General features: G+C 33.5%; 1 protein-coding gene across 8 annotated transcripts in view; it reads right to left on the bottom strand.

The window, feature by feature from the left end:
- LOC115217996 (sorting nexin-2) overlaps positions 1-20,272 on the bottom strand; it is a 118,827-nt gene that overhangs the window by 48,582 nt on the left and 49,973 nt on the right. For 5 of the 8 annotated variants that reach the window (XM_029787735.2, XM_036507830.1, XM_029787738.2 and 2 more), the window contains 5 exons: positions 19,913-20,014; positions 18,237-18,378; positions 16,457-16,535; positions 15,496-15,688; positions 1,695-1,715 (listed from right to left, as the gene is read on the bottom strand). In XM_029787735.2, coding sequence (XP_029643595.1) covers positions 1,695-1,715; positions 15,496-15,688; positions 16,457-16,535; positions 18,237-18,378; positions 19,913-20,014 — 537 coding nt within the window. The remainder of the gene's footprint in view (positions 1-1,694; positions 1,716-15,495; positions 15,689-16,456; positions 16,536-18,236; positions 18,379-19,912; positions 20,015-20,272) is intronic. The other 3 variants (XM_029787736.2, XM_036507831.1, XM_029787739.2) reach the window with 1 other exon arrangement.

Below are 20,272 nucleotides of genomic sequence, written 5' to 3'. Positions count from 1 at the left end.
GTGACAATCAAATTCTAACAATACCTCTATCAGAATTTTATAAATGAAAAGTATGTGAGTATATGTGCATGAATCCATATATATATATATATATATATATATATATATATACATATATATATAGGCACACACACACATAAAACATCAGTAATGAACAGTGTGTGAATATAAGGTGCAAGAGATAAATGACACTATACAAATGTGTTGCATACTCTTCCCTAAACTAAAAATTCATTAAAGTCAGAACAAATTAAGATAAAATGAAAATGAAGAGAAAAAAAACAATATCAACTAACAGAATAAAGTAAGAGAATTCAAAATGCTGATCACACTCCCACACAGACAATCGCAGACAAATCAGTTGACTGACTGAAGCCACAAGCAAGTTTTTTTTTTCTTTCTTCTTTTAAGAGTGCAGTCAAAGAGATTTACGTAGTTGACAATTAGAATTATGAATAATGATTGATTTGAGTTATTGTTATAATTGCCTTGGTGGTAAAATAATGATCATTATTATTATTATTTGCATTTTAATTGTTTGTTAAAAAAGAATCAGTAGATGTTATGATTGCAGACCCATTTACCCCTAAACAAAGTAACAGGAATAGCTAACTTAGTCTGAGTATTCATATAAGATGCTGAAAAAAAAAATTTCAAATGACAAATTTGTGGTCGATAAAACAGGAACGAATCAAAAAAATAGACACTGAAGTCACTATCCAACCCACGAAACCAATAAAAGAATACATACACACGCAGTGAAGTTTTGATCATATTACTAATGTAAGGGCAATAACTCTTGCCTTATCTATATTGGATTGAAGTACTTGCATATGCTAATAAAACGTCTTGAACACATTTGAGTCAACTATCAAATAAAATAAGCTTAACACAGTAATACAGATAGTATAGGTTTTTGATAGTTTTAGAAGGAAAATTGATTATTAGTAAATGAACTATTCAAGATCCCAACATCATTGCTACAGGTACTTTAGAATCTGGTTTTGTAAGCACTTGAATATACTTGAATCAGCAGAAATAGTGTAATCAGTTAAATACAATTGAGATGACACAATCAGTTGAAGACCTATTTTTTTATATATGCTGACTGCCATAGCTGCATTGAAATAAGATGATCACATATCATAAACTATTATAGTATTCATTAGTTGTGGTGTTCACCAAAGAAGCAAAACATTAATGCATTCAACTGACATGTACACCATGTATGAGAGATTAAAGCAGTGTTGTTCTAAAGGATAAACAATATTTGAATTAAATCTTAACTTGGGAAAAAAGTTATGTTTTTTCACAAAATACAATTACTGAATTATATTGTTTGAATTGGGCCTTATTTAATAAATACTTACGATTTTATGACAACTTTAAGGTTTTTAGTAATTATTTCTTGTTTAGGATAAACAAAATAGCTATAAAAAAGTTATGTGGTGAAGAGAGTAAATAAAATAGATACTTTGTAGAGAATTGTAGACAAATAGAGTCAAACTAATGAAGATTTTACGTAATATTTTTTGTTTTGAACTCCACAGAATTGTTCATAACACTGATATTGGAAAAGATTGTTTGAAAACTAGGAGAGAAATTGTCAATGGAAAAGAAATCCCTTTGTCTGCATTTGTCTCTTGTGAATTAAAAAAAAACATCCTTGTGTAAAATCAATTCTGGAAACTCACCTGAGAGAAACATTCCCTCGTCTTTATGAAAAGAAACAGTGACAGGGTTGTGAGAGGCTATTATAGCATTGAAATATTAAAACAAACAGAACTATTTCTCGTAACCACCAACCCTACTTTTAAGAAAACAATTTTTCAAGTCCTCTCCCCTGATAAATCAGTACCTAATAGGTATGGGGGAAAGAATTTTGTTTAATTAGCAATTAAACAGTCACTGTTTCTCAAGTATACAATCATATAATTGTGACAATATATAAAGGAAATAAACTTAACACGATTGAGTTGAACAAGGAACAGTTAGTAGCTTTTAGTTGAAATGGGTAGAGCAATATTTAGCAGATTTATATGGGGAGATGGACAAACATTTAGAATTAACTGGAAGGGTTAGGGCATTTAGCAACAAAATGTAGAGATGTTGCATTTCTGTAAGATGACTAACATTTTCTAAACTGAGGCATGGCTTCAACTATATTAAGAAAAAACTAAGAAGTTTCTGTCAAACAGATCACACACACAAATAGAAAAACAAAGACTTTGATCACTAAGAAACTAAAATAGATATTTGTGTTATTTATATTATATTATATTCAATAGAATATTGAATCAAGAATTTGCTTCGTAAAGTTGGGGGTCTGTAACTAAGGGAAATAATTACAGAGAAAAGTTTACAATATTTTCCAAATTTGAAGTTAGTTGAAACAAAATTTAAAGTAGATTTATTTATACATTTACAAAAGAGAAATAATACTGTATACTGTTTAATCATGTCTCAGAGGCAGTATTTAATACAAATGAAGTGAAACAACCAGGACTGGCAAGAAAACTGAGTCTGAGAAAATGTCTCATCAGAAGGTGCCTTTATGACGCCCATTACGGTAAGTTCAAACAGTGCAGTAATGGTGAGGTGCAAAAAATTCTGTAATTACCCAGTCTCTTCAGGACTTATTTCTAACTCAGAATGGCAAGAATATATACCTATATGAATTTGGCAACAGTTAGATAAAACTAAATACATACTGTATGATGTCCCTGCAAATACATAACTATATATATATATATATATATATATCATCAGTGCATATATGAGTAGATATAATGGAGTGTCTGAGTAGAAAAAGATCAACGTAATGAAAGAGGTAGAATTATCTTATTTGAAAAGTTACTGTTATATTTCATACTAGAAATGAGTGAACAAGTATATAAACAATGAATATTTTTTTTCTTTAAACTTTAGCACAAAGTCAGTAAATTTAGTGGGAGAGGTAATTAATTATAATGAGCTCACTGATATTTTATTTTTATCAACCTTGAAAAAAGGAAAGGTGAAGTCATCCATTGCAAGATTTGAGCTCAGAACATAAAGAGCCAGAAGAAATGCCAATCATTTTGTCCTTATGCCAGCTCGCTACCTTATAATCAATATTAATAATATTGATAGTGGTACAGTGATTTAGATTGCAATCTTGCTCTAGTATCAGGCTGGAATTTATATCATATCAATGGAAAATAAGTTGAAACGGCATTTGTGACATTCATCAATTAAATCAATTCTAGTAATTGACTTTATTTTACTGACTCTGGAAGAATAAAGTACAAAGTTGACCTCAGTAGGATTTCAACACAAAATGTAAAGAGCTAGAACAACTGCCACAATGTATTTTGACCAACACTAAAATTCTACCAAATAATGATTCCTTATTATTACTACAAAGGTGACAAAGGGGGAAGATATTACAAGGACAGGCTTCAAAAAGCATAGATTTACACACACAATAAAAAAAAACATTGTTCCAGGAGGAGGTCTGTCACCAAGGGCCAATCAAGAAACCCCACAGATCCAGAATTATTTAGACTACCAAGTGTTTTTCCTCCCAGCTGTATTCCTTGTGCCTTACTCAATACTTTCCCCTGCCTTTCAACAAATTTAGTGGACTACAGGATCACTTCTTCCATCCTCACACAGCTCTCCATGTGGAAGATAAGTTGATGGAGACTTGGTTGAAGAGGGAAGTCTATGTCCTCAGTCTTTTCAGTTATATCCAACATAGAAATTTATGTGCAACTCCATTTCTAACACAGTAATAATGCAATGAACAGACATTTGTATATCATTTTCAATAGTGAAAGTCCTTCTACTAGTATAAAAGTAAGCTTACTTAGTTATCAGAAGAGGTAAGATTCAACTCCCGTCTTCAGATGAATTATTGCAGTATCTAAGAATATTTCCTCCCCCCATCCCCCTTATCTCTCTCTTAGACAGACAGATATACTGATATACATTTTACTGGCAGATGAAACTTCACAGCTCTATCCTCCTGAGGTTTCTAATTTCCTGTTTGCGGCTGATCTGATTCTTTTGTTTGTACTCAAGTGTTTACATATACAGATATTGATTAATAAATATATTGACATAAATAGGACTAATACAAGGATCCTAAGTCAGTTAAACATGAGATAGTTTTATGAATGTGCTCAATAAATAAGTTTATTTCGGAGCAGTGATAAAATTTGCTATGGGAACATAGAATAGAGTTATCACCTTTATATTGGAGCATATATGTGTGTACAAGTGTGTGATTGTATGTGTACACAAACATATACACATGCAAACTCATAATATACTATATACAAAACAAAATTGTGGATATAACTTTTGTATTGGAGCATGTGTGTTCACACATGGACTTACAAAACCATTCAAACTGACATAACATGAGATGAGGGCAGGGTGTCAGCTAGTTAAACAGAAAGTGTGCAGACTGTCAAAACTTACAACAGTTATGGCAATACTAAATTTCATAAATTTATATCCCTAGTGAACTATAAACAGTTTAGAGTTTTAGGTATACTTTTATACCAGCTTGTAGCAAGTTTTTCTCTGTGGCTGAGACACTCATGTTGAAACTTATGCATCTTTTAGTTCAAATCTTCAGGAGACAACAATATGACAAAGAGGTGGAGAGAGGGGGGAGATAGAAGATACAATAGGAGCAGAGGCAGGAAAAAAGTGAAGGGGAAGGAGAAAGCTACTAACTGATATCTCACTCAACTCAAAGATAATTGAACTATATCATTTTGATTAACATATATAACAAACAAAGTACAAACAACAGATAATGTACGGATGGGAAAACAAATAAATGTATTAGTAAAATTATATATATAAACTGCTTGCTTTAAAACTTTGTGTATTAAAATACACAAAGCACACAGAGCAAAAGATTCAATATTGACTCTAGAATCAAAATTTATTTTATCAACAGTAGATATTGGCTTCTCAAAAACAGTAAAAGTAGCATGAAATTTTCCGTCTATGCAGTCAAATTTGCTATGGGATAGAGGTAGCAGCTTCATGTACAGTAAACACAAAAGAATGGAAGGCCAAGTGGAAAGTTTTGGTATACTGTAGAAGTAAACAAAAAAATAACATCCTTCAGTGCATATATTTTTTGTTTACTCCTTTTATACCAAAATTTTCTATGCCATCTGACTAACTGTACAAAACAGCTACTATATATGTGTGTGTGTGTGTGTAAGGAAAATTTCATCCCTCCGAAAGCTGATATCAGAAAAACTTAGACAAAAACATTTTTTGTGGAGATCATATATGAGTTGGTAAGCATTATGTAAATATAATTGGAATTTTTAAAATTATTTTCTCATTCTTTCTTTTTATATTACAACTGAAATTACTTTAACATGAAGGATTTCGTTTTTTTAATCTGAATTCAAACATTAAATCTTTCAATAATCTATGTTGTATATCAATAAAATTTTAAATTCAAAATGTCAATACTGATTTGAAAAAAGAAAAATGATAAATTCAATTTAATGAAAAAAAAAAAGCTCCATTTTTTTTTTAATTTAATTTACTGTTACAACAACTATTTCTAGAATAACTTTTTGTTTCCAAAACTTATTTCTAATTTACAGATAACCACGTAGAATATATTTTTTAGGAATATATTAAAAACATTTTTTAACAACATGAAACATAAACAATGCATAATATATAACTGCAACGAAACTATAGCTATTTAATTAGTATGAATTACAGCAGTAAATTGGAAGTAGTCTCTAGGTAAATACTAAATTAGTTAAAATTAGAACCAATGATTCCTCAATTATGTTCAACTATTGAATTGTAGAGAAATATACAAGATTACAACTCTAGACAACATATATAGGAACTTGTTAGACATAGCAACCAAATGTTCCTCAATTTACATCCTGTCATCCTAAAACTGGAAGGCCACAATAGATACTGTAGTCCTTGATACACTAGGCTGGAAATATGATGATATAGTCATAGCTGGAATGCAATTAGAATTCTACTTCAAGCCAGGACCTTGGTCAAAGAATAACTACTGAATCATTTAGCATTGAAACCGGCCACATTTGGCCAAAATATTCAACCTGCTTTTATGTTCAAACAGGCCAGATGTGGTTTCCCCATGCCAACACTGCAATATCATTCTAAAAAATTAAGTTACATCATCAAAATCTCATAGCTACAAGATAATGCATGGATAATTCAAGACAATGAATAAATAAACATTACAGGGCTAAAGGGTTAAATAATCTATGACAAGGAAGCAATAATAACAATGACATACTACAATGGGAAAAGATCCAGAAATACATAGGAGTGATATGTAATCAATTCAAACAACTCCTAGTATAATACTACTAGGACATATTTTATCAAGCATGACAAGATTTATACAGGGATCATAGATGGATGAATCTAATTATTATTACTTGTGAGATGCAGTAACATTTCTTCCATACCATTTTCCTCAGTGATCACAGAGCAATAATAGCAATTTCTTACATTGGTACAAGGCCAGAAATTTGGATGGGAGAGAAAGTTAAGTTGATAAATTGGTACTTCGTTTTACGAACCCTGAGAGGATGAAGGACTAAGCTAAACTCAGTCAGGTTTTGACTCAGAAAATAAAAATCCATAACTAAATAAAAGGAATTTTGTTTGAAACATTGATGGTTCTGCCAAACCACAAAGCTTTTTATTTGATACGCATGATGCCAGAGATCTGGGAGGATGAGTTAAACAAATTTACACCAGTACTTGACTACAGTTATATTTTACTAACTCTCAGAAAGAGAAAAAAAATAAAAATAAAAAGCAAAGTTGGCCTTGGAAGGATTTGAACTCAGAGTGTAAAGAGCTGGAACAAATATCACAGGCATTTTGTCTGACTCACTAACAATTCTGCCAATCCATCTATGCCCCCAAAATGTAATAATACATTTAACACTCACTCACTCTGCTTTGATAGGAAATCAATCTATCATCCACCACTATGTCCATACTCCACACAATTAAATCTATAAACTCAGCAACAGCTGGGTTGACAACATTTGGGTGTATGCTCAATAATAATTAAGTCTTCAAAGTAATAATATATTACTTCTAATCAACCATCACATTATTATCTACAGTTGAATGCTATGAAATTAGCATTAACAATATAGTAACCTCTTGTGAGTACAGTTAGATGTACAACTGTAACTGGTGAGTTTAGAACGCCCTATACAGTGTCATCATCCAGTTCATTTCTAGTCAAGTGGTGTGGTTACTATTGTACTTAGCAGTATTATCTGTAATGATATACAGATCAAACGTAGAGAAACAGTACAATAAACATAGTATATACTGATAATATAGATATATCATTGATCTGCCTAATATAAGTGTATATATTGAACAGTGAGTATTTTTACTGAAAGCAACAATATGCTTGTGCAAAAATTAGTTTACAATAGGCCATTTACTTTCAATCATTCTGAGTCCAAGTTACACGTATTTATTGTCAATTAAATAATTACTGGAGAACCAGTTACACTAAAACTCGAGACTTTTGTATCAAAGATGATAGTAATCAGCTGATATATCAGTTATAGATTATGTTCCAATTATGAGACATCCAATTACCTCCCTTAGAAAAAAAATGTATTGGAGAAGAGTTATTGCCCTTTCCTAAGTATATTAAAGAGCTAACACCTGTCGACTTGACAGTGAAACTGTTATATCCGAAGAAATTGGTGCTTGTCGATGTCGCTAAACAGGAATTACATGACAAGGAAGGCATCTAGATTTTGGAGCAGATATCTTCGCTGCTAAGTTAGTAATATATTCATTTCAGCTACTGCTATTGTCTAGCATCATGTTGAATCTGATGGAACAGACTTATGATTACAAGCGTTCCATCTGTGACCATCCCAACTTTCCTAGACATAATGTATGTAGAAATACATAATATAATATGTCCTTCCTTTCAGACATCAAGCAGTGACTGGATGGCGAATTGGCTATCATTTCTAGCAACTCACTCAACCATGCAGAGTCCCTTCTATTGGCTCTGATGCAAAGTTGATCTCATTGAGGTTTGGACACAAAATGTGAAACAGCTTATCAAGTGCTCGACCAATTTTAGTACTAATAATATTTATTATAAGAGTAACAATGACTTGTAACTTTGATGGAAGGTCACTTAATATTTACTTGAAAGGAATAAAGTTTGGCAGAGTCAGAGTGCCAAACAAAATATTTTGTGGTATTCCAAATTTTCATACTTTAAGTTACTGTTATGAAAACACTTCAGTGATAGTTTCACAGTCATCTGTTTAGTTGTATTGGTTAGCAAAAATTTTTGTTGGCTTCTTTTGTGATCAAGGTCTGTTCAATCAGAATCTATTGGTACCTACTCCACATTGATTGATAATATCTCAGCACAAAGTTCATCAGTAAATATTTAGGCTATCTAGTAAGAATTCAATTCACTTATAATATAGTTCGTTTATAATCTGGAACAATAAAGCAGTGTTGATTATTAAGAGAACAGCTGAATGAGTGAATACCCAGGGAACTTATAGATGTTGGCATATGGAATTTAAAAAGCCAAAGTAATTTTAACTGAAATTATAATCTTTTAATAAGAAATAAAAAGCTGTGATCTAGTATACATCATATTTCTTCTTAACAAGTATATCTGTGTGTGCAGAGTCACACAAACAATACTCAGAAAAACACTATTATAGTTATCAGTTTAATGAGCATCTTGTACGTAAACATATTCTGTTCAATAGTATAAACGGTTAAGACAGGACAAAATTGCAATGGTTTCATGTATGGGTGAACTACACAACAAAATTGGTTGCTGATCCTAAAACAAAACAATGTCCTGAGAGTCACATCCACAATATATATATATAAAACCATTATCTACCACAAAAGGATTGAGATCTTAAAACCAAAGTGCCATGTAAAAAGCATTGGTGTGGGTGCTGGTGCTATGTAAACAGTGCTGGTGATGGTGCCACGCAAAAAAAAAGCACCCAGTACACTCTGTAAAGTGGCTGATGTTAGGAAGGGCAGCCAGCCACAGAAGCCAAGCCAAAACAGACTATGGAACCTGCAGTGGCCCCTGCCAGTTCCTGTCCAACCCATGAAGCATGGAAAATGAACGTTAAATGTTGATGATGATTCTCTTAACTGGTGCAGCCAGTTTTTGAGGTGCTGCTCAAGTGGCTTTTTCAGTCAGTTATCCTCATACACACACACACATATATATATACTAAAACTGAAAATTTTCCCAAAATTGAAGGGTTGGTTGACTGCAGTAAATGTCATGTTTCTTTATCTACCTCCAGTATACCACTAACTTCCCAACAGCCCCAGGTCCTAAAAGGCATCCTATGGTTCTATGATGGATGAGCTCTGGGAAACGGTTTTACTAAATTGGTTTTTTCAATGCCAAACCTGTGTCTTCTTCCACCTAAACTGTTGAACAAAAACTGACATCCATAAGGAAGTTGCAGAAATTCTATAACTAATCTCAGATTTGAACAGTGAAGTAATGGATATTAAAGCAAAAATCCATAAAGAATTGCACAACTAAGGATCATATCAGGAGGATGCTGTGCATACAAATTTGCTTGCAGCTATAGCTGAATACAGGTACATTGAGGAAGCCCCTGTATCTACTAAGGAGATTACTATTGGCGTACCTGAGGACACCCTTGATCTATGGTCATTTACTAACTTGTACCCAAAGACTCTGATCCCAAAATAATGTTCTCTGTTTTGCTGAACTGGGATTCAAACCTAGACAAGTCACATGCATACTCTTAAACTTTGATAAGGCTAAGTGTGGAGTTTGAATAACTTGTCGAACTCATCTTAATTTATCACCCCATATATGCCAGAAGCTTGCTTGAATCATGACTCAACCCCACATGAGTTTTAAATTACACTATGGTGAGCAGCTATTGAAATTTGTCGAGTCTGGTGACGTACAGAAATGGGATGCAAGCTGGTCTGAGAGTACAGAACCAACAACGAACAGCAATAAAAAAAAAAGTCCTGGGAAACTATACAAGAACAACATCCCATCGCCTTTGAATCATGATAGGCTTGAAGCCAGATATAAATTGTTTTTGAACGAATGAACCCTATACACAATAAATCTTCTTGCAATCTAACCTGAATACGATGCACAATGAAATGCAGACCAGCAACTTGAGCAGGTTGCAGACAAGTGTCCCATTGTACATTTAGGGATGAAAAACCTGAAATTTACCAACTTCCTCTACAACACCAGCTTTGCAAAGTCTGCTGGCAAATATGATTTCAATATTATTATTGAATGAATAATATTTCTAAAATCATCAAAACTATCAAGTGTCTTAACATCGCTCAATAAGATCTTTGTTAGCCACTTACTGGTTATCTGTTTAACCTTTTAGTGCTTAAACCTGTCATATCTGGCTCAAATATTCTACTTGTTTTGTGTTTAAACCACCCAGATCCAGCCTCTCACACCTAACCTACAATGTCTAAAAATAAACAATCACATCATTAAAATCTTGAAGCTACAACATAATGCATGATTAATTCAAAACAATGTAAATAAAAATGCATTACTTTTACTTTTGACAGAATAATCTGAGTGCTGAAGAGCTAAAGCTATATATGGTTACACTATATAAACACTGAGAAACATTTCCAGAGATGTGCAACCAAACAAATACCCTCCACCAGTCACATCTTGAATGTCTTACTTCTCTGGGGATTAACACTAAAACTTCACAGAAGCTCAAAAAATTATCCACATTTTATTAGCAAGCTCAAGCCAGTGCACAACAGCCATGACTTTCAAAGACAATTTTTCAAACTCAGAATTGTTGAAGCATGAAATAAACTATGAGCAATGGTTGTTAGCTGTAAGAACACTGTATCCTTCAAATAGTTCATGCTTCCTGAAATTACTGTTCACTTTTCTGCCTTACAGTGTTTTATTCTGTGTACTATGATTATTCTTTCAGCTATCATTGCTGTCTTTCTTTACTTATTGCTGCTTTTTATCCTTTTTCTTTACTCTTTTCTGGGCTGCAGTACACCTGAGCACTATACAAAGTGCTTAGCAGTAGCTCATCCAACCTTACATTCTGAGTTCAAATTCTGCTAAGGCCAACCTTACTTTGCCTTCATCTTCTCATGGTGGATAAAATAAGTAGCAGCTGAAAATTGGGGTTGATGTAATCAACTAGTCCCCTCCTCCAAAATTTTAGGTCTTGTGTTTACAGAAGAAAAGATTATTATTATTATTATTAAGGCAGCAAGTAGGTGAAGTTATTAACATGCCAGATAAATTGCTTAGCAGTATTTCATCCATCTCTGCATCCTGAGTTCAAATTCCAGAGGTCAACTTTACTTTCATCCTTTTGGGGTCAATAAAATAGCAGTCAAGTACTCAGGTCAATGTAATAGACTAGCCTCCACCCCTAAAATTTCAGGCCCTGTGCCTATAGCAGAAATTATTATTATTGTTATAGTAGTTGTGGCTGATACTGGTGTCAGGTCAATGTAGTGGGTAAAAAACACCCACTACATTCTCAGAGTGGTTGGCATTAGGAAGGGTATCCAGCTGTAGAAACCTTGCTAAATCAGATCAGAACCTGGTGCAGCTTACCAGTTTTCAGTCAAACCATCCCAACCCAGGCCAGCATGAAAAACAGACACTAAATGATGATGATTATTTTATCATTATTATTAAATATCTAGCTCTGATTAGGAAAGGCAGAAGACATGATCTCAAAACTTAAATCAATCAAACATGGAATGCAGTGGGCAGTAAGTGCAATCTTTGGGAGGTTGATGACAACAAACAGTTTATAATTCAAGATGAATTACAATGCCAGTAAAACAGCTGTTTTCTTGTTTGTTTTGTTTTCCCAAACATAAGGAAACGAAGACAATATAATAGAAGAAGAAAGACAGAAAAGATCAAGATAGAATCTCAAGAAATGGCAACAAGGAAAGAGATAACCTCAATTCACTTGTGTTAGAAATATTCCATCAATACAACAAACAATAGTCTGGAAGAAATATAAAGAAATGAGCAGCTGAGATTTGTAATTACTTTTAATGCAAGATTTCTTACTTTCATACAACTATCTCTTCAAGCACACCAAATCAGTTGTAATCAAGGAGTCATTATAGGAAAAGACTTGTTAATAAAACTACATACCTCATATCAATTGTTTGATCAATTCTATAAGGGTAGGCATAGCTGTAGGGTTAAGAAGCTTGCTTCCCAATCACATTGTTTTGAGTTCAGTCTCACTGTGTGGCACCTTGCGCAAGTGTCTTCTAAACGTCTGCTCAGGGCCAACCAAGGTCTTGTGTGTGGATTTGGCAGACATAAACAGTAAGATGCTCATCATGTGTGTGTGTGTGTGTGCATGCTAGTCTCTCCTTGTCTTGGCAATGCATGATTGTTGTACAATGAGCATCACTGTCATACAAGCAGTGTTCATTTCTAACTTTTCATGTAAACATGTTTGACCATAGTGGTATATTACTTTGCTTGAAAACAAAGTGAGGGTTGGCAATAGAAAGGGCATTTGACTATAGAAAAAAAATCTGCCTTAACAAATTCCATCTGACTCATGCAAACATGGAAAAGTGGATGGTATAATGATAATGAAGATGATACATATTGTATGCACAATGATTGAAACATATTCTACAATTTATGCAACTTAAGACTACTATCAATTCAGTTTTTGCCATCACTATTTTGTCTAACATGTGGTGGGTCTACCCACTTTCAAATATGTAAATATTTTAGAAGAGTTTTATTAGCTACAACCCTAGCTTTGATGAGAGTGCTTTTAATACTTTAAATTTTTTGTCACTTACACAAGTTCTTGCATCAAATTCTCACAAAACTATGTGCAATAAAATATTAGTACTGATTCATTCAACTGCACCCCTTACCTAAAAGATTTGAAGGAATAGGTAGAGTATACAAACTAATCAGAAATGTCCCTGTACTTGTTGAAATAATTCAAATAACAATAGTCATCAATGTTGCCTTTTCCTCACCACACAGAGATTTGTAAGTAGATCTTTGATGGTTACTACATTGAATATGTTAAAATTAACCTTTTTTTTTATGCGGATGGCATCTATATTTCAGTAATTTACTTAAGTGATATTTTAATTTAGAAATACTAGCCATAGAAGAAAATAATTGGTATTGTTCAAGGTCAACATAAAAACTTATACATTGTCATACAGCCTGTTAGAAATAACAGCCAATTCTCTCTCCAACCCTACTGACTTAGAAGAAAAAATGTGATCCTGTGTGCATGCACTGAACCAGGGAAAAAAAACAAAATTGTCATGAAAAAGACACCTTTCACATCTGCTAAATCAGAGCTGACAATAATTAACTTTAATTATTTGTGCTTAAGTAAGATATCACTACTACGATCAAGCCACAAGGAAAGCATCTATGCAGTTACTCAACTTGCTAGAAATAGTAGCTAAATTTCCTTCAAATCACAGACTAATGTCCAAAAAGAAAGGACAACTTGGATGTGATTCGAAATACAGATGCTGGGTAAAAAAATGTAACATCATCAGGACAGGAACACTTTTGATCATCCATCATCTTGATCAGGCATAGCCTAGGTTTAAACAACAACTACCAATAACTGTAATTAAATGCCATAAAATACCAGTTACATCTCACTAAACTGAGCAGTACAGTTAAATTCCAAGCTAGAGCCATTCCACTTCTAACAAATATTCTTAGGGTAAAAGAAGAAACAAACAAGATCACCACAGTTTCCAATTTCAAAATATCAGTCTTCATGTCTAAGTGAAACAATTCATTGTGCAGAGAAAAAAAAATGATAATTAGGCTGATTATCTTTTATTTTTTGCTTCATGCATTAGACTGTGGCCATGACGGGGCACTGCCTTGAAAAATCTAACCCCTGAGCTTACTTTTTTAAATCTGGAACTTATTTTATCAGTCTCTCTTACTGCACTGCTAAGTTATGGGGACATTAAACAAACTAACACCCATTATCAAACAATGATGAGAGAGAAACAAACACAGATATACAAATATGAATACAAATACATGTATTATATATATATATATATATATACACACACACACACACATATATAGTCGTGGCCATTGCTGATGCCAGAAGTATGTAAAAAGCACCCATTCACTCTTAGAAAACATGCCAAATTAGACTGGAATCTGGTGCAGCTCTCCGGCTTACCAGTTACAATCAAACTGTCTAACCCATGCTACCATGGAAAGCAGACATTAAATGATATGATGAACTTTTTTCAGTTTTTGTCAAACAATGAGAATTTCAACTGTAAATACAAGGCCAAACATTTGAGTGGGAGTAACAGTCAAATGAATCAAATTCAGGACTTGGCAGTTATCTACTTATTTTGAAGATACCTTCTTCCTCTTTAAGATGAAAGGTAAACCTGCTGTCAGTAAGATTTGAATATAAAGGAATGTAACTAGATACCATGGAATTTGAACTCAGAATGTAAATGGATATAGCTAATTTTTTTCCCACTGCTTATAGCAATGAACCTTGTCTCGCTACTACCTTTAGTGCCTATTTAAAGTAAATGGACAGAGTTAGGTGATACTGAGTATATACTCTATTACTCTCTACAACAACCTTCTACCAACTATACATCTGCTTCTCTCACCATACTTCACCCTATCTCATAACCATTCCTAAAATTATCACACTCTCTCTCCTATTACCCTTCTGCTATAGAGAACCCTTTAGTTTTGTAAGTTGCAAGACAACTTCACTAGTAGTGGTACCACATAAAAAAAATTCTTTTCTTCTAAAAACCCCACCAAATGTACACTGAAATGGTTAGACACTGGAGCACAAAGTGGTCCTCTGACTCATTGGATCCTACCAAACCATCCAATCCATGCCAGTATGAAGAATGGACATTAAATGATAATGATGACTTCAGAAAGATCACTGACACCAGCTTTATATTCACCTAGCAAGACAAATGTTTGCAAATCGACATGTACACACACACACACACATACATACATACATACATATCAACAAAAAATGTCAGTGGTCAAGATTATTAAATGTCTAATGTCTGTGATGAGTTATTGTTAATACGAATATAATCTTTCTGGTTATGTTAATATTTATCTAGGAATAAGATACCTGATGCCAATTTGAGATCATACTGATCAAAACAGATGTGAACACAAAGGAATGAGTTTCATCACTAAAGCTTAATTAATTAAAAAAATATATATATCATAACCATGTCAAGAAATCTTTTTGTATATAAATAAGAACGACTAGATACGAAAATAAAACAGAAATATAATACACAGATTATTATTATATCCTATATATGCAAATATATAGTTTGAAGAGCAAAGTCAAAATAAATACTAACCTCATCTGTCTCGTCCATCTTGTAAGTTATCTTCTCAACAGCATCTCCAACTCTGTGGAAGAGACGCATAACCCCAGCCCCACTCAAAGCAGAGGTGCTTGTTGCTCGAGGGAGGTCACCGTCTTTTTCAAGAAAATCTCTGAAGTCAGGGTCAACACGGAGAACAGGATGAGCAGACGTCCTTGACAAAAATCTATAATAAAAGTAATGATGGTTTCAAATTTGGGGATAAGGCCAACAATTTCGAGGGGGCAGAGGTAAGTCATTTACATCAACCCCAATATTCAACTGATACTTATTTTATCGGCCTGAAAGGATGAAAGGCAGAGGTGACATAATAATAATTTTTTTTTATTAATGATAATAATGGTGGTGCTCCAGCATGACCACGGCTGAAACAAGTAAAAGAGTAATGTTTCTGATTTAGGCACATGGCCAGCAATTTTGGGAGAGGGGTGAGTCACTACCCTCAACACCTGTACTTGTCTGGTACTTTTTTTTTTTTATCAGCCCTGGAGGGATGGAAGATCAAGTTAACTTCAGCAGGTTCTGAACTGAGAATGTGAAAACTGCTAACCAGGCTTCATTTTATTGTTATAAATCGATTTAAGATACATGTATACATACTCGTTTATTCACTGGCTTTGATTGTCACTATCTGAGTGAAATGGCCATCTTATACTTACATTACAAGTAGTTGCTCAACACTTTTCAAGGCCTGTAGAATGAGTAATCTCTTACTTGACTAACAAGCAATAGTTGCCAACAGAGGGAGAATCCAACTGTATAATGCTGCTTCAAATAAGCCTCCAAGGATAATAAAAGCATCCCGAAATTTCTTCACAAGGAAAATGAAAGTAAAACTAGAACACTGAACTTCAAGGGCTATAACAATAATGCTAAGGATCTTCCCAGTAATGCTCCAAATGATGACAGTGCAAAACAAAGAATTCAGTCTCACCTTTGCAATGCAAGTCGCCGTCTTTCGATAAATTCGGTGGATCCAGATTCCTCCTTATTCATCTTGATTTTGGTCATCCCTGCAACAATCCAATAAATATATAACATTACAATTGACAGTTGTTAGACAAGCTACACTAAATATCAATATAGAGAATCATTAACCTGCTTAAATAGATGACAAGCAACATTAAAGGACTTGACTGTAAATATAATCACCAATATCTACAAATTCCTCTGTTTACTTTTAGAAGGAATAAATTTGAAAATGTGAACCCAAAATTAGGTCCCACTAATCTAGTAACTAGCTGATTTTGCTACCAATAAAATTCCCCCATTTAGTAAATCCATTTTAATAATTTTGTCTCATAGTGTCATTACACAGGTATATATATATGTTTTATATAAAGCTATGTTTTATATGAAGACATAGATATTATTCGTTTCTCTGTCAGAAGAATTTCTGATATAAATTTCTGCAACCCCATCAAGGCTTTGAGTGAATTTGGTAAGCAGAAAGTTAAAAGCCTATTCTATATGTGTGTGTGTGTCTTTCCTCGTTTTGACATTTTACACCAATTATAAGCTAATCATCACCATCATATAAGTGGTGTTGTATTGTTTGCCATGTTCCTCTTGTCCAAACCAGAGGAAAATATCTTGCTTGGAGACATGTGAAGGTTGGCAGCAGGAAGAGCATCTGCTTCAAAAAATCTTATATGACCCAAGCAAGCATGGAAAATCAGACTTGAAAATAATTTTGATGCTTTATATCCAATATAGTTGATTTGAAGCATTAAATTGACTACTTTAGTCTCATAGCTTTGTTGGAGGATATCAGAGAGGGTTTATCATCATCATTGTTTTAATGTCCACTTTTCCATGCTCGTATAAGTCAGATGAAGTTTATTAGACAGATTTCTACAACCAGATGCTCTTCATACCAAAAACCTTTACCTGTTTCCAAGCAAGGTAATAAGTCCCCATAGCCAAACATCACTTTACAGAATATTGGAAACAAATGATTTTCATGTACAGCTATCACACAATGTCAAGACAAGGAGATATAAACACACACACACACACACAAATAAGTATATATATCGTCATCATCAACATTTAACATCTGTTTTCCATGCTGGCATGGGTTGGATGGCTTGAAAGGAACTGGCAAGGTCAGGGGCTGCACCAGGTTCCAGTCTGTTTTGGCTTGGTTTCTATGACTCAATGCCCTTCCTAATGCCAACCTTTCCAGAGTGTACTGGATGCTTTTTATGTGGCACCATCATCAGTGCTTTTTATGGGGCACCAGCAGCCACACTGATGCATTTTATGTAGCACCTTGGGTTTTAGGACCTCAATTCTGTTGTGGTGGGCATGTCTTAAGTGCAGCAATGTACCACATATCTCAATCCTCTGTCACAAATATACATACAACAGACTTCTTTCAGTTTCTGTCAAGTAAATCCTCTCACAAGACTTAGGACAGCCCACTAGGGCTTTAGTAGAAGATATTTGCCCGAGTTGCTATGTAGTGGGACTGAACCCAAAACCATGTGGTTAGGAATCAAACTTATAAACTTTACAGCCATACCTGCACCTCACTTAACAATAACATCTCAGTAAAACTGGGAACCAGAGAACAATGGAGGAACTTTTTTTTGCTTTTGAAACTTGTAGAGATAAGATGAAAACTGAAGAAAGTTCATTAACTGAATAAAAAAAATTAAAATTTAACCAATCAGGTAAAAAAAGTGTGAAAAAATTTTTTTTTTTTTTACCAAGGACACTCTTTTCGGGGGCTGGTGGCACAATTCGTCCATCTCGAATGTACTTAAGAGCTAATTTTTCATGTAGTCCCAAGAAATCACTGAATCGTCTTAGCACTGTCATGGTAGTTTTACGGAATGCAGGAATATTAGTCTGAAAATGTGAAAAGATTAAATAATTTTTCATAGTGTTTATTATTATCATTTTTATTTCTTTTAATCTTAAATTTTTGTTAATTGCGTACAAGATTCTAATAACTACGAGTTACAACATCACTTTGTGAATTAAAATACTGAAGTCCTGCAGGAGAAATGTTTTTCTACACTTTTCTATGTAAGCCATCAACTTAGTAGAAACAGCAAACATATCTCCCTGAATTTGTATCTTACAAACTTAAAAAAGAGAGGATATCATTAAATGCTGTACCCCTAGATATGCAGTGCCTGAATAAAACAAAATGGGATGACTATGTTTAGAAGCTCTCCAATTATGGACCTCTTAATACAGCCAGATCCGAAGTTTAAAATCTACATGTGGATGAAAGAGCCAAGTTTCACAAAATACTTAAATGTCCTTGGAATGTGAGCCAGCTTTAGTGTTTTCTAACAGATCTGTTGTGAGGCACTTGCTGAATTTTGACCCATAGGTAAGATTTTCCTGGCTCAAAACCATGACCTATAATATCACACTAAAACGCTTTAACACCAATGTGATATGGTTTGACTAATCAACACTCGCTCCCTTATGGTTGATGCAGGCTTTAGTAGAAGATATTTGCCCGAATTGCTATGTAGTGGGACTGAACCCAAAACCCACTACATAGCAACTCGGGCAGTAGTGACTTTTCTTGCCATATGGTTCTGCTAAAGGTTCTGGAAAATGCAGCTTACAGATATAAAAAACTGGTAAAATCCAACTTCAGACTACATCTACTTAGCCAGCCAGATAACTTTATGTCACTTTATTCAGAGGGTTGGTCACCTGGCTTTTTTCACATTTTCTTATTTAACATGCTTATGTCATATTTGACAAGAGGAAACAAACTTAAACTGTAGTGCTGAATAGCGCACATTAATTATACACTGACTTTAAATTCCTTCTACTTATTTTAACTTCAATGACTATTATGTACTACTTTCATATTACCTAGCAAGTTGATTCCTAAACACTATGTTCACTTTTTTATGATTATTGTTCCATTAACTCTTTACTATTCAAATTACTGTCAATCATAATGCTTATTTATTCACAATATTTTGAATTAATCATATAGCTATGAGGATTTCACTGAAGTGACTATTTTTAGGATAACATTGTAAGGTAGGTGTAAGAGTCCAGATTTTAAAACAAAGAATATTTGGGCCAGATATGGCCAGTTTAAATGCTAAAGGGTTAAATTATTTACAAATACACAAGTAAATATGAACATTGCAGACTAATAAAATATTTGAAATTGTAAACTACCTACAAAGAATAAATTGATCACATACTAAAGATGAAACCTACACACTGACAATATTTTGCAGTCCGGTAATAAGCATGAATTAATAAAATCTACCTAGAAACATTTGCTCCAACAATTTATACATAAATATACAAATTTAAATAAATAAATAAAATAAAATACAACCTTAAGCCAAACAAAGAAAAAAGACTGATTAAAAAGTACAATCAAAAGTCAGGTTACCTTGGAGATGACTTTATAAACAATATAGGCTCCCATGCCATCTCCCACCCTGTTGGGTTCACAGACTTTTATTTCAAGAGTAAAAGGATCTTCTTCCTCAATCTGAAATCAATGAAAACAAAATTTATAATTTATTTATATATATATATATATATATATATAGAGACACATACACACATACATACATACATACATACATACATATAAAAGTATGCAACTAAATAGAGCAATGCATTTTGTCCATCACACTAATTCTGTTAATCAGTTGCTTTAGTATAGGATACAGATAAAAATTAAATACATCATCAACATTTCAAGCAAAATACCCACCAGTAGTCAGCTTTCATCTGTTATTGAAAG

The sequence above is a fragment of the Octopus sinensis genome, linkage group LG12 (assembly GCF_006345805.1).
Source record: "Octopus sinensis linkage group LG12, ASM634580v1, whole genome shotgun sequence".
NCBI classification, from domain to species: Eukaryota; Metazoa; Mollusca; class Cephalopoda; order Octopoda; family Octopodidae; genus Octopus; species Octopus sinensis.
The sequence above is the reverse complement of the archived record's forward strand: the minus strand, read 5'-3'. Positions and strand labels throughout refer to the sequence as shown.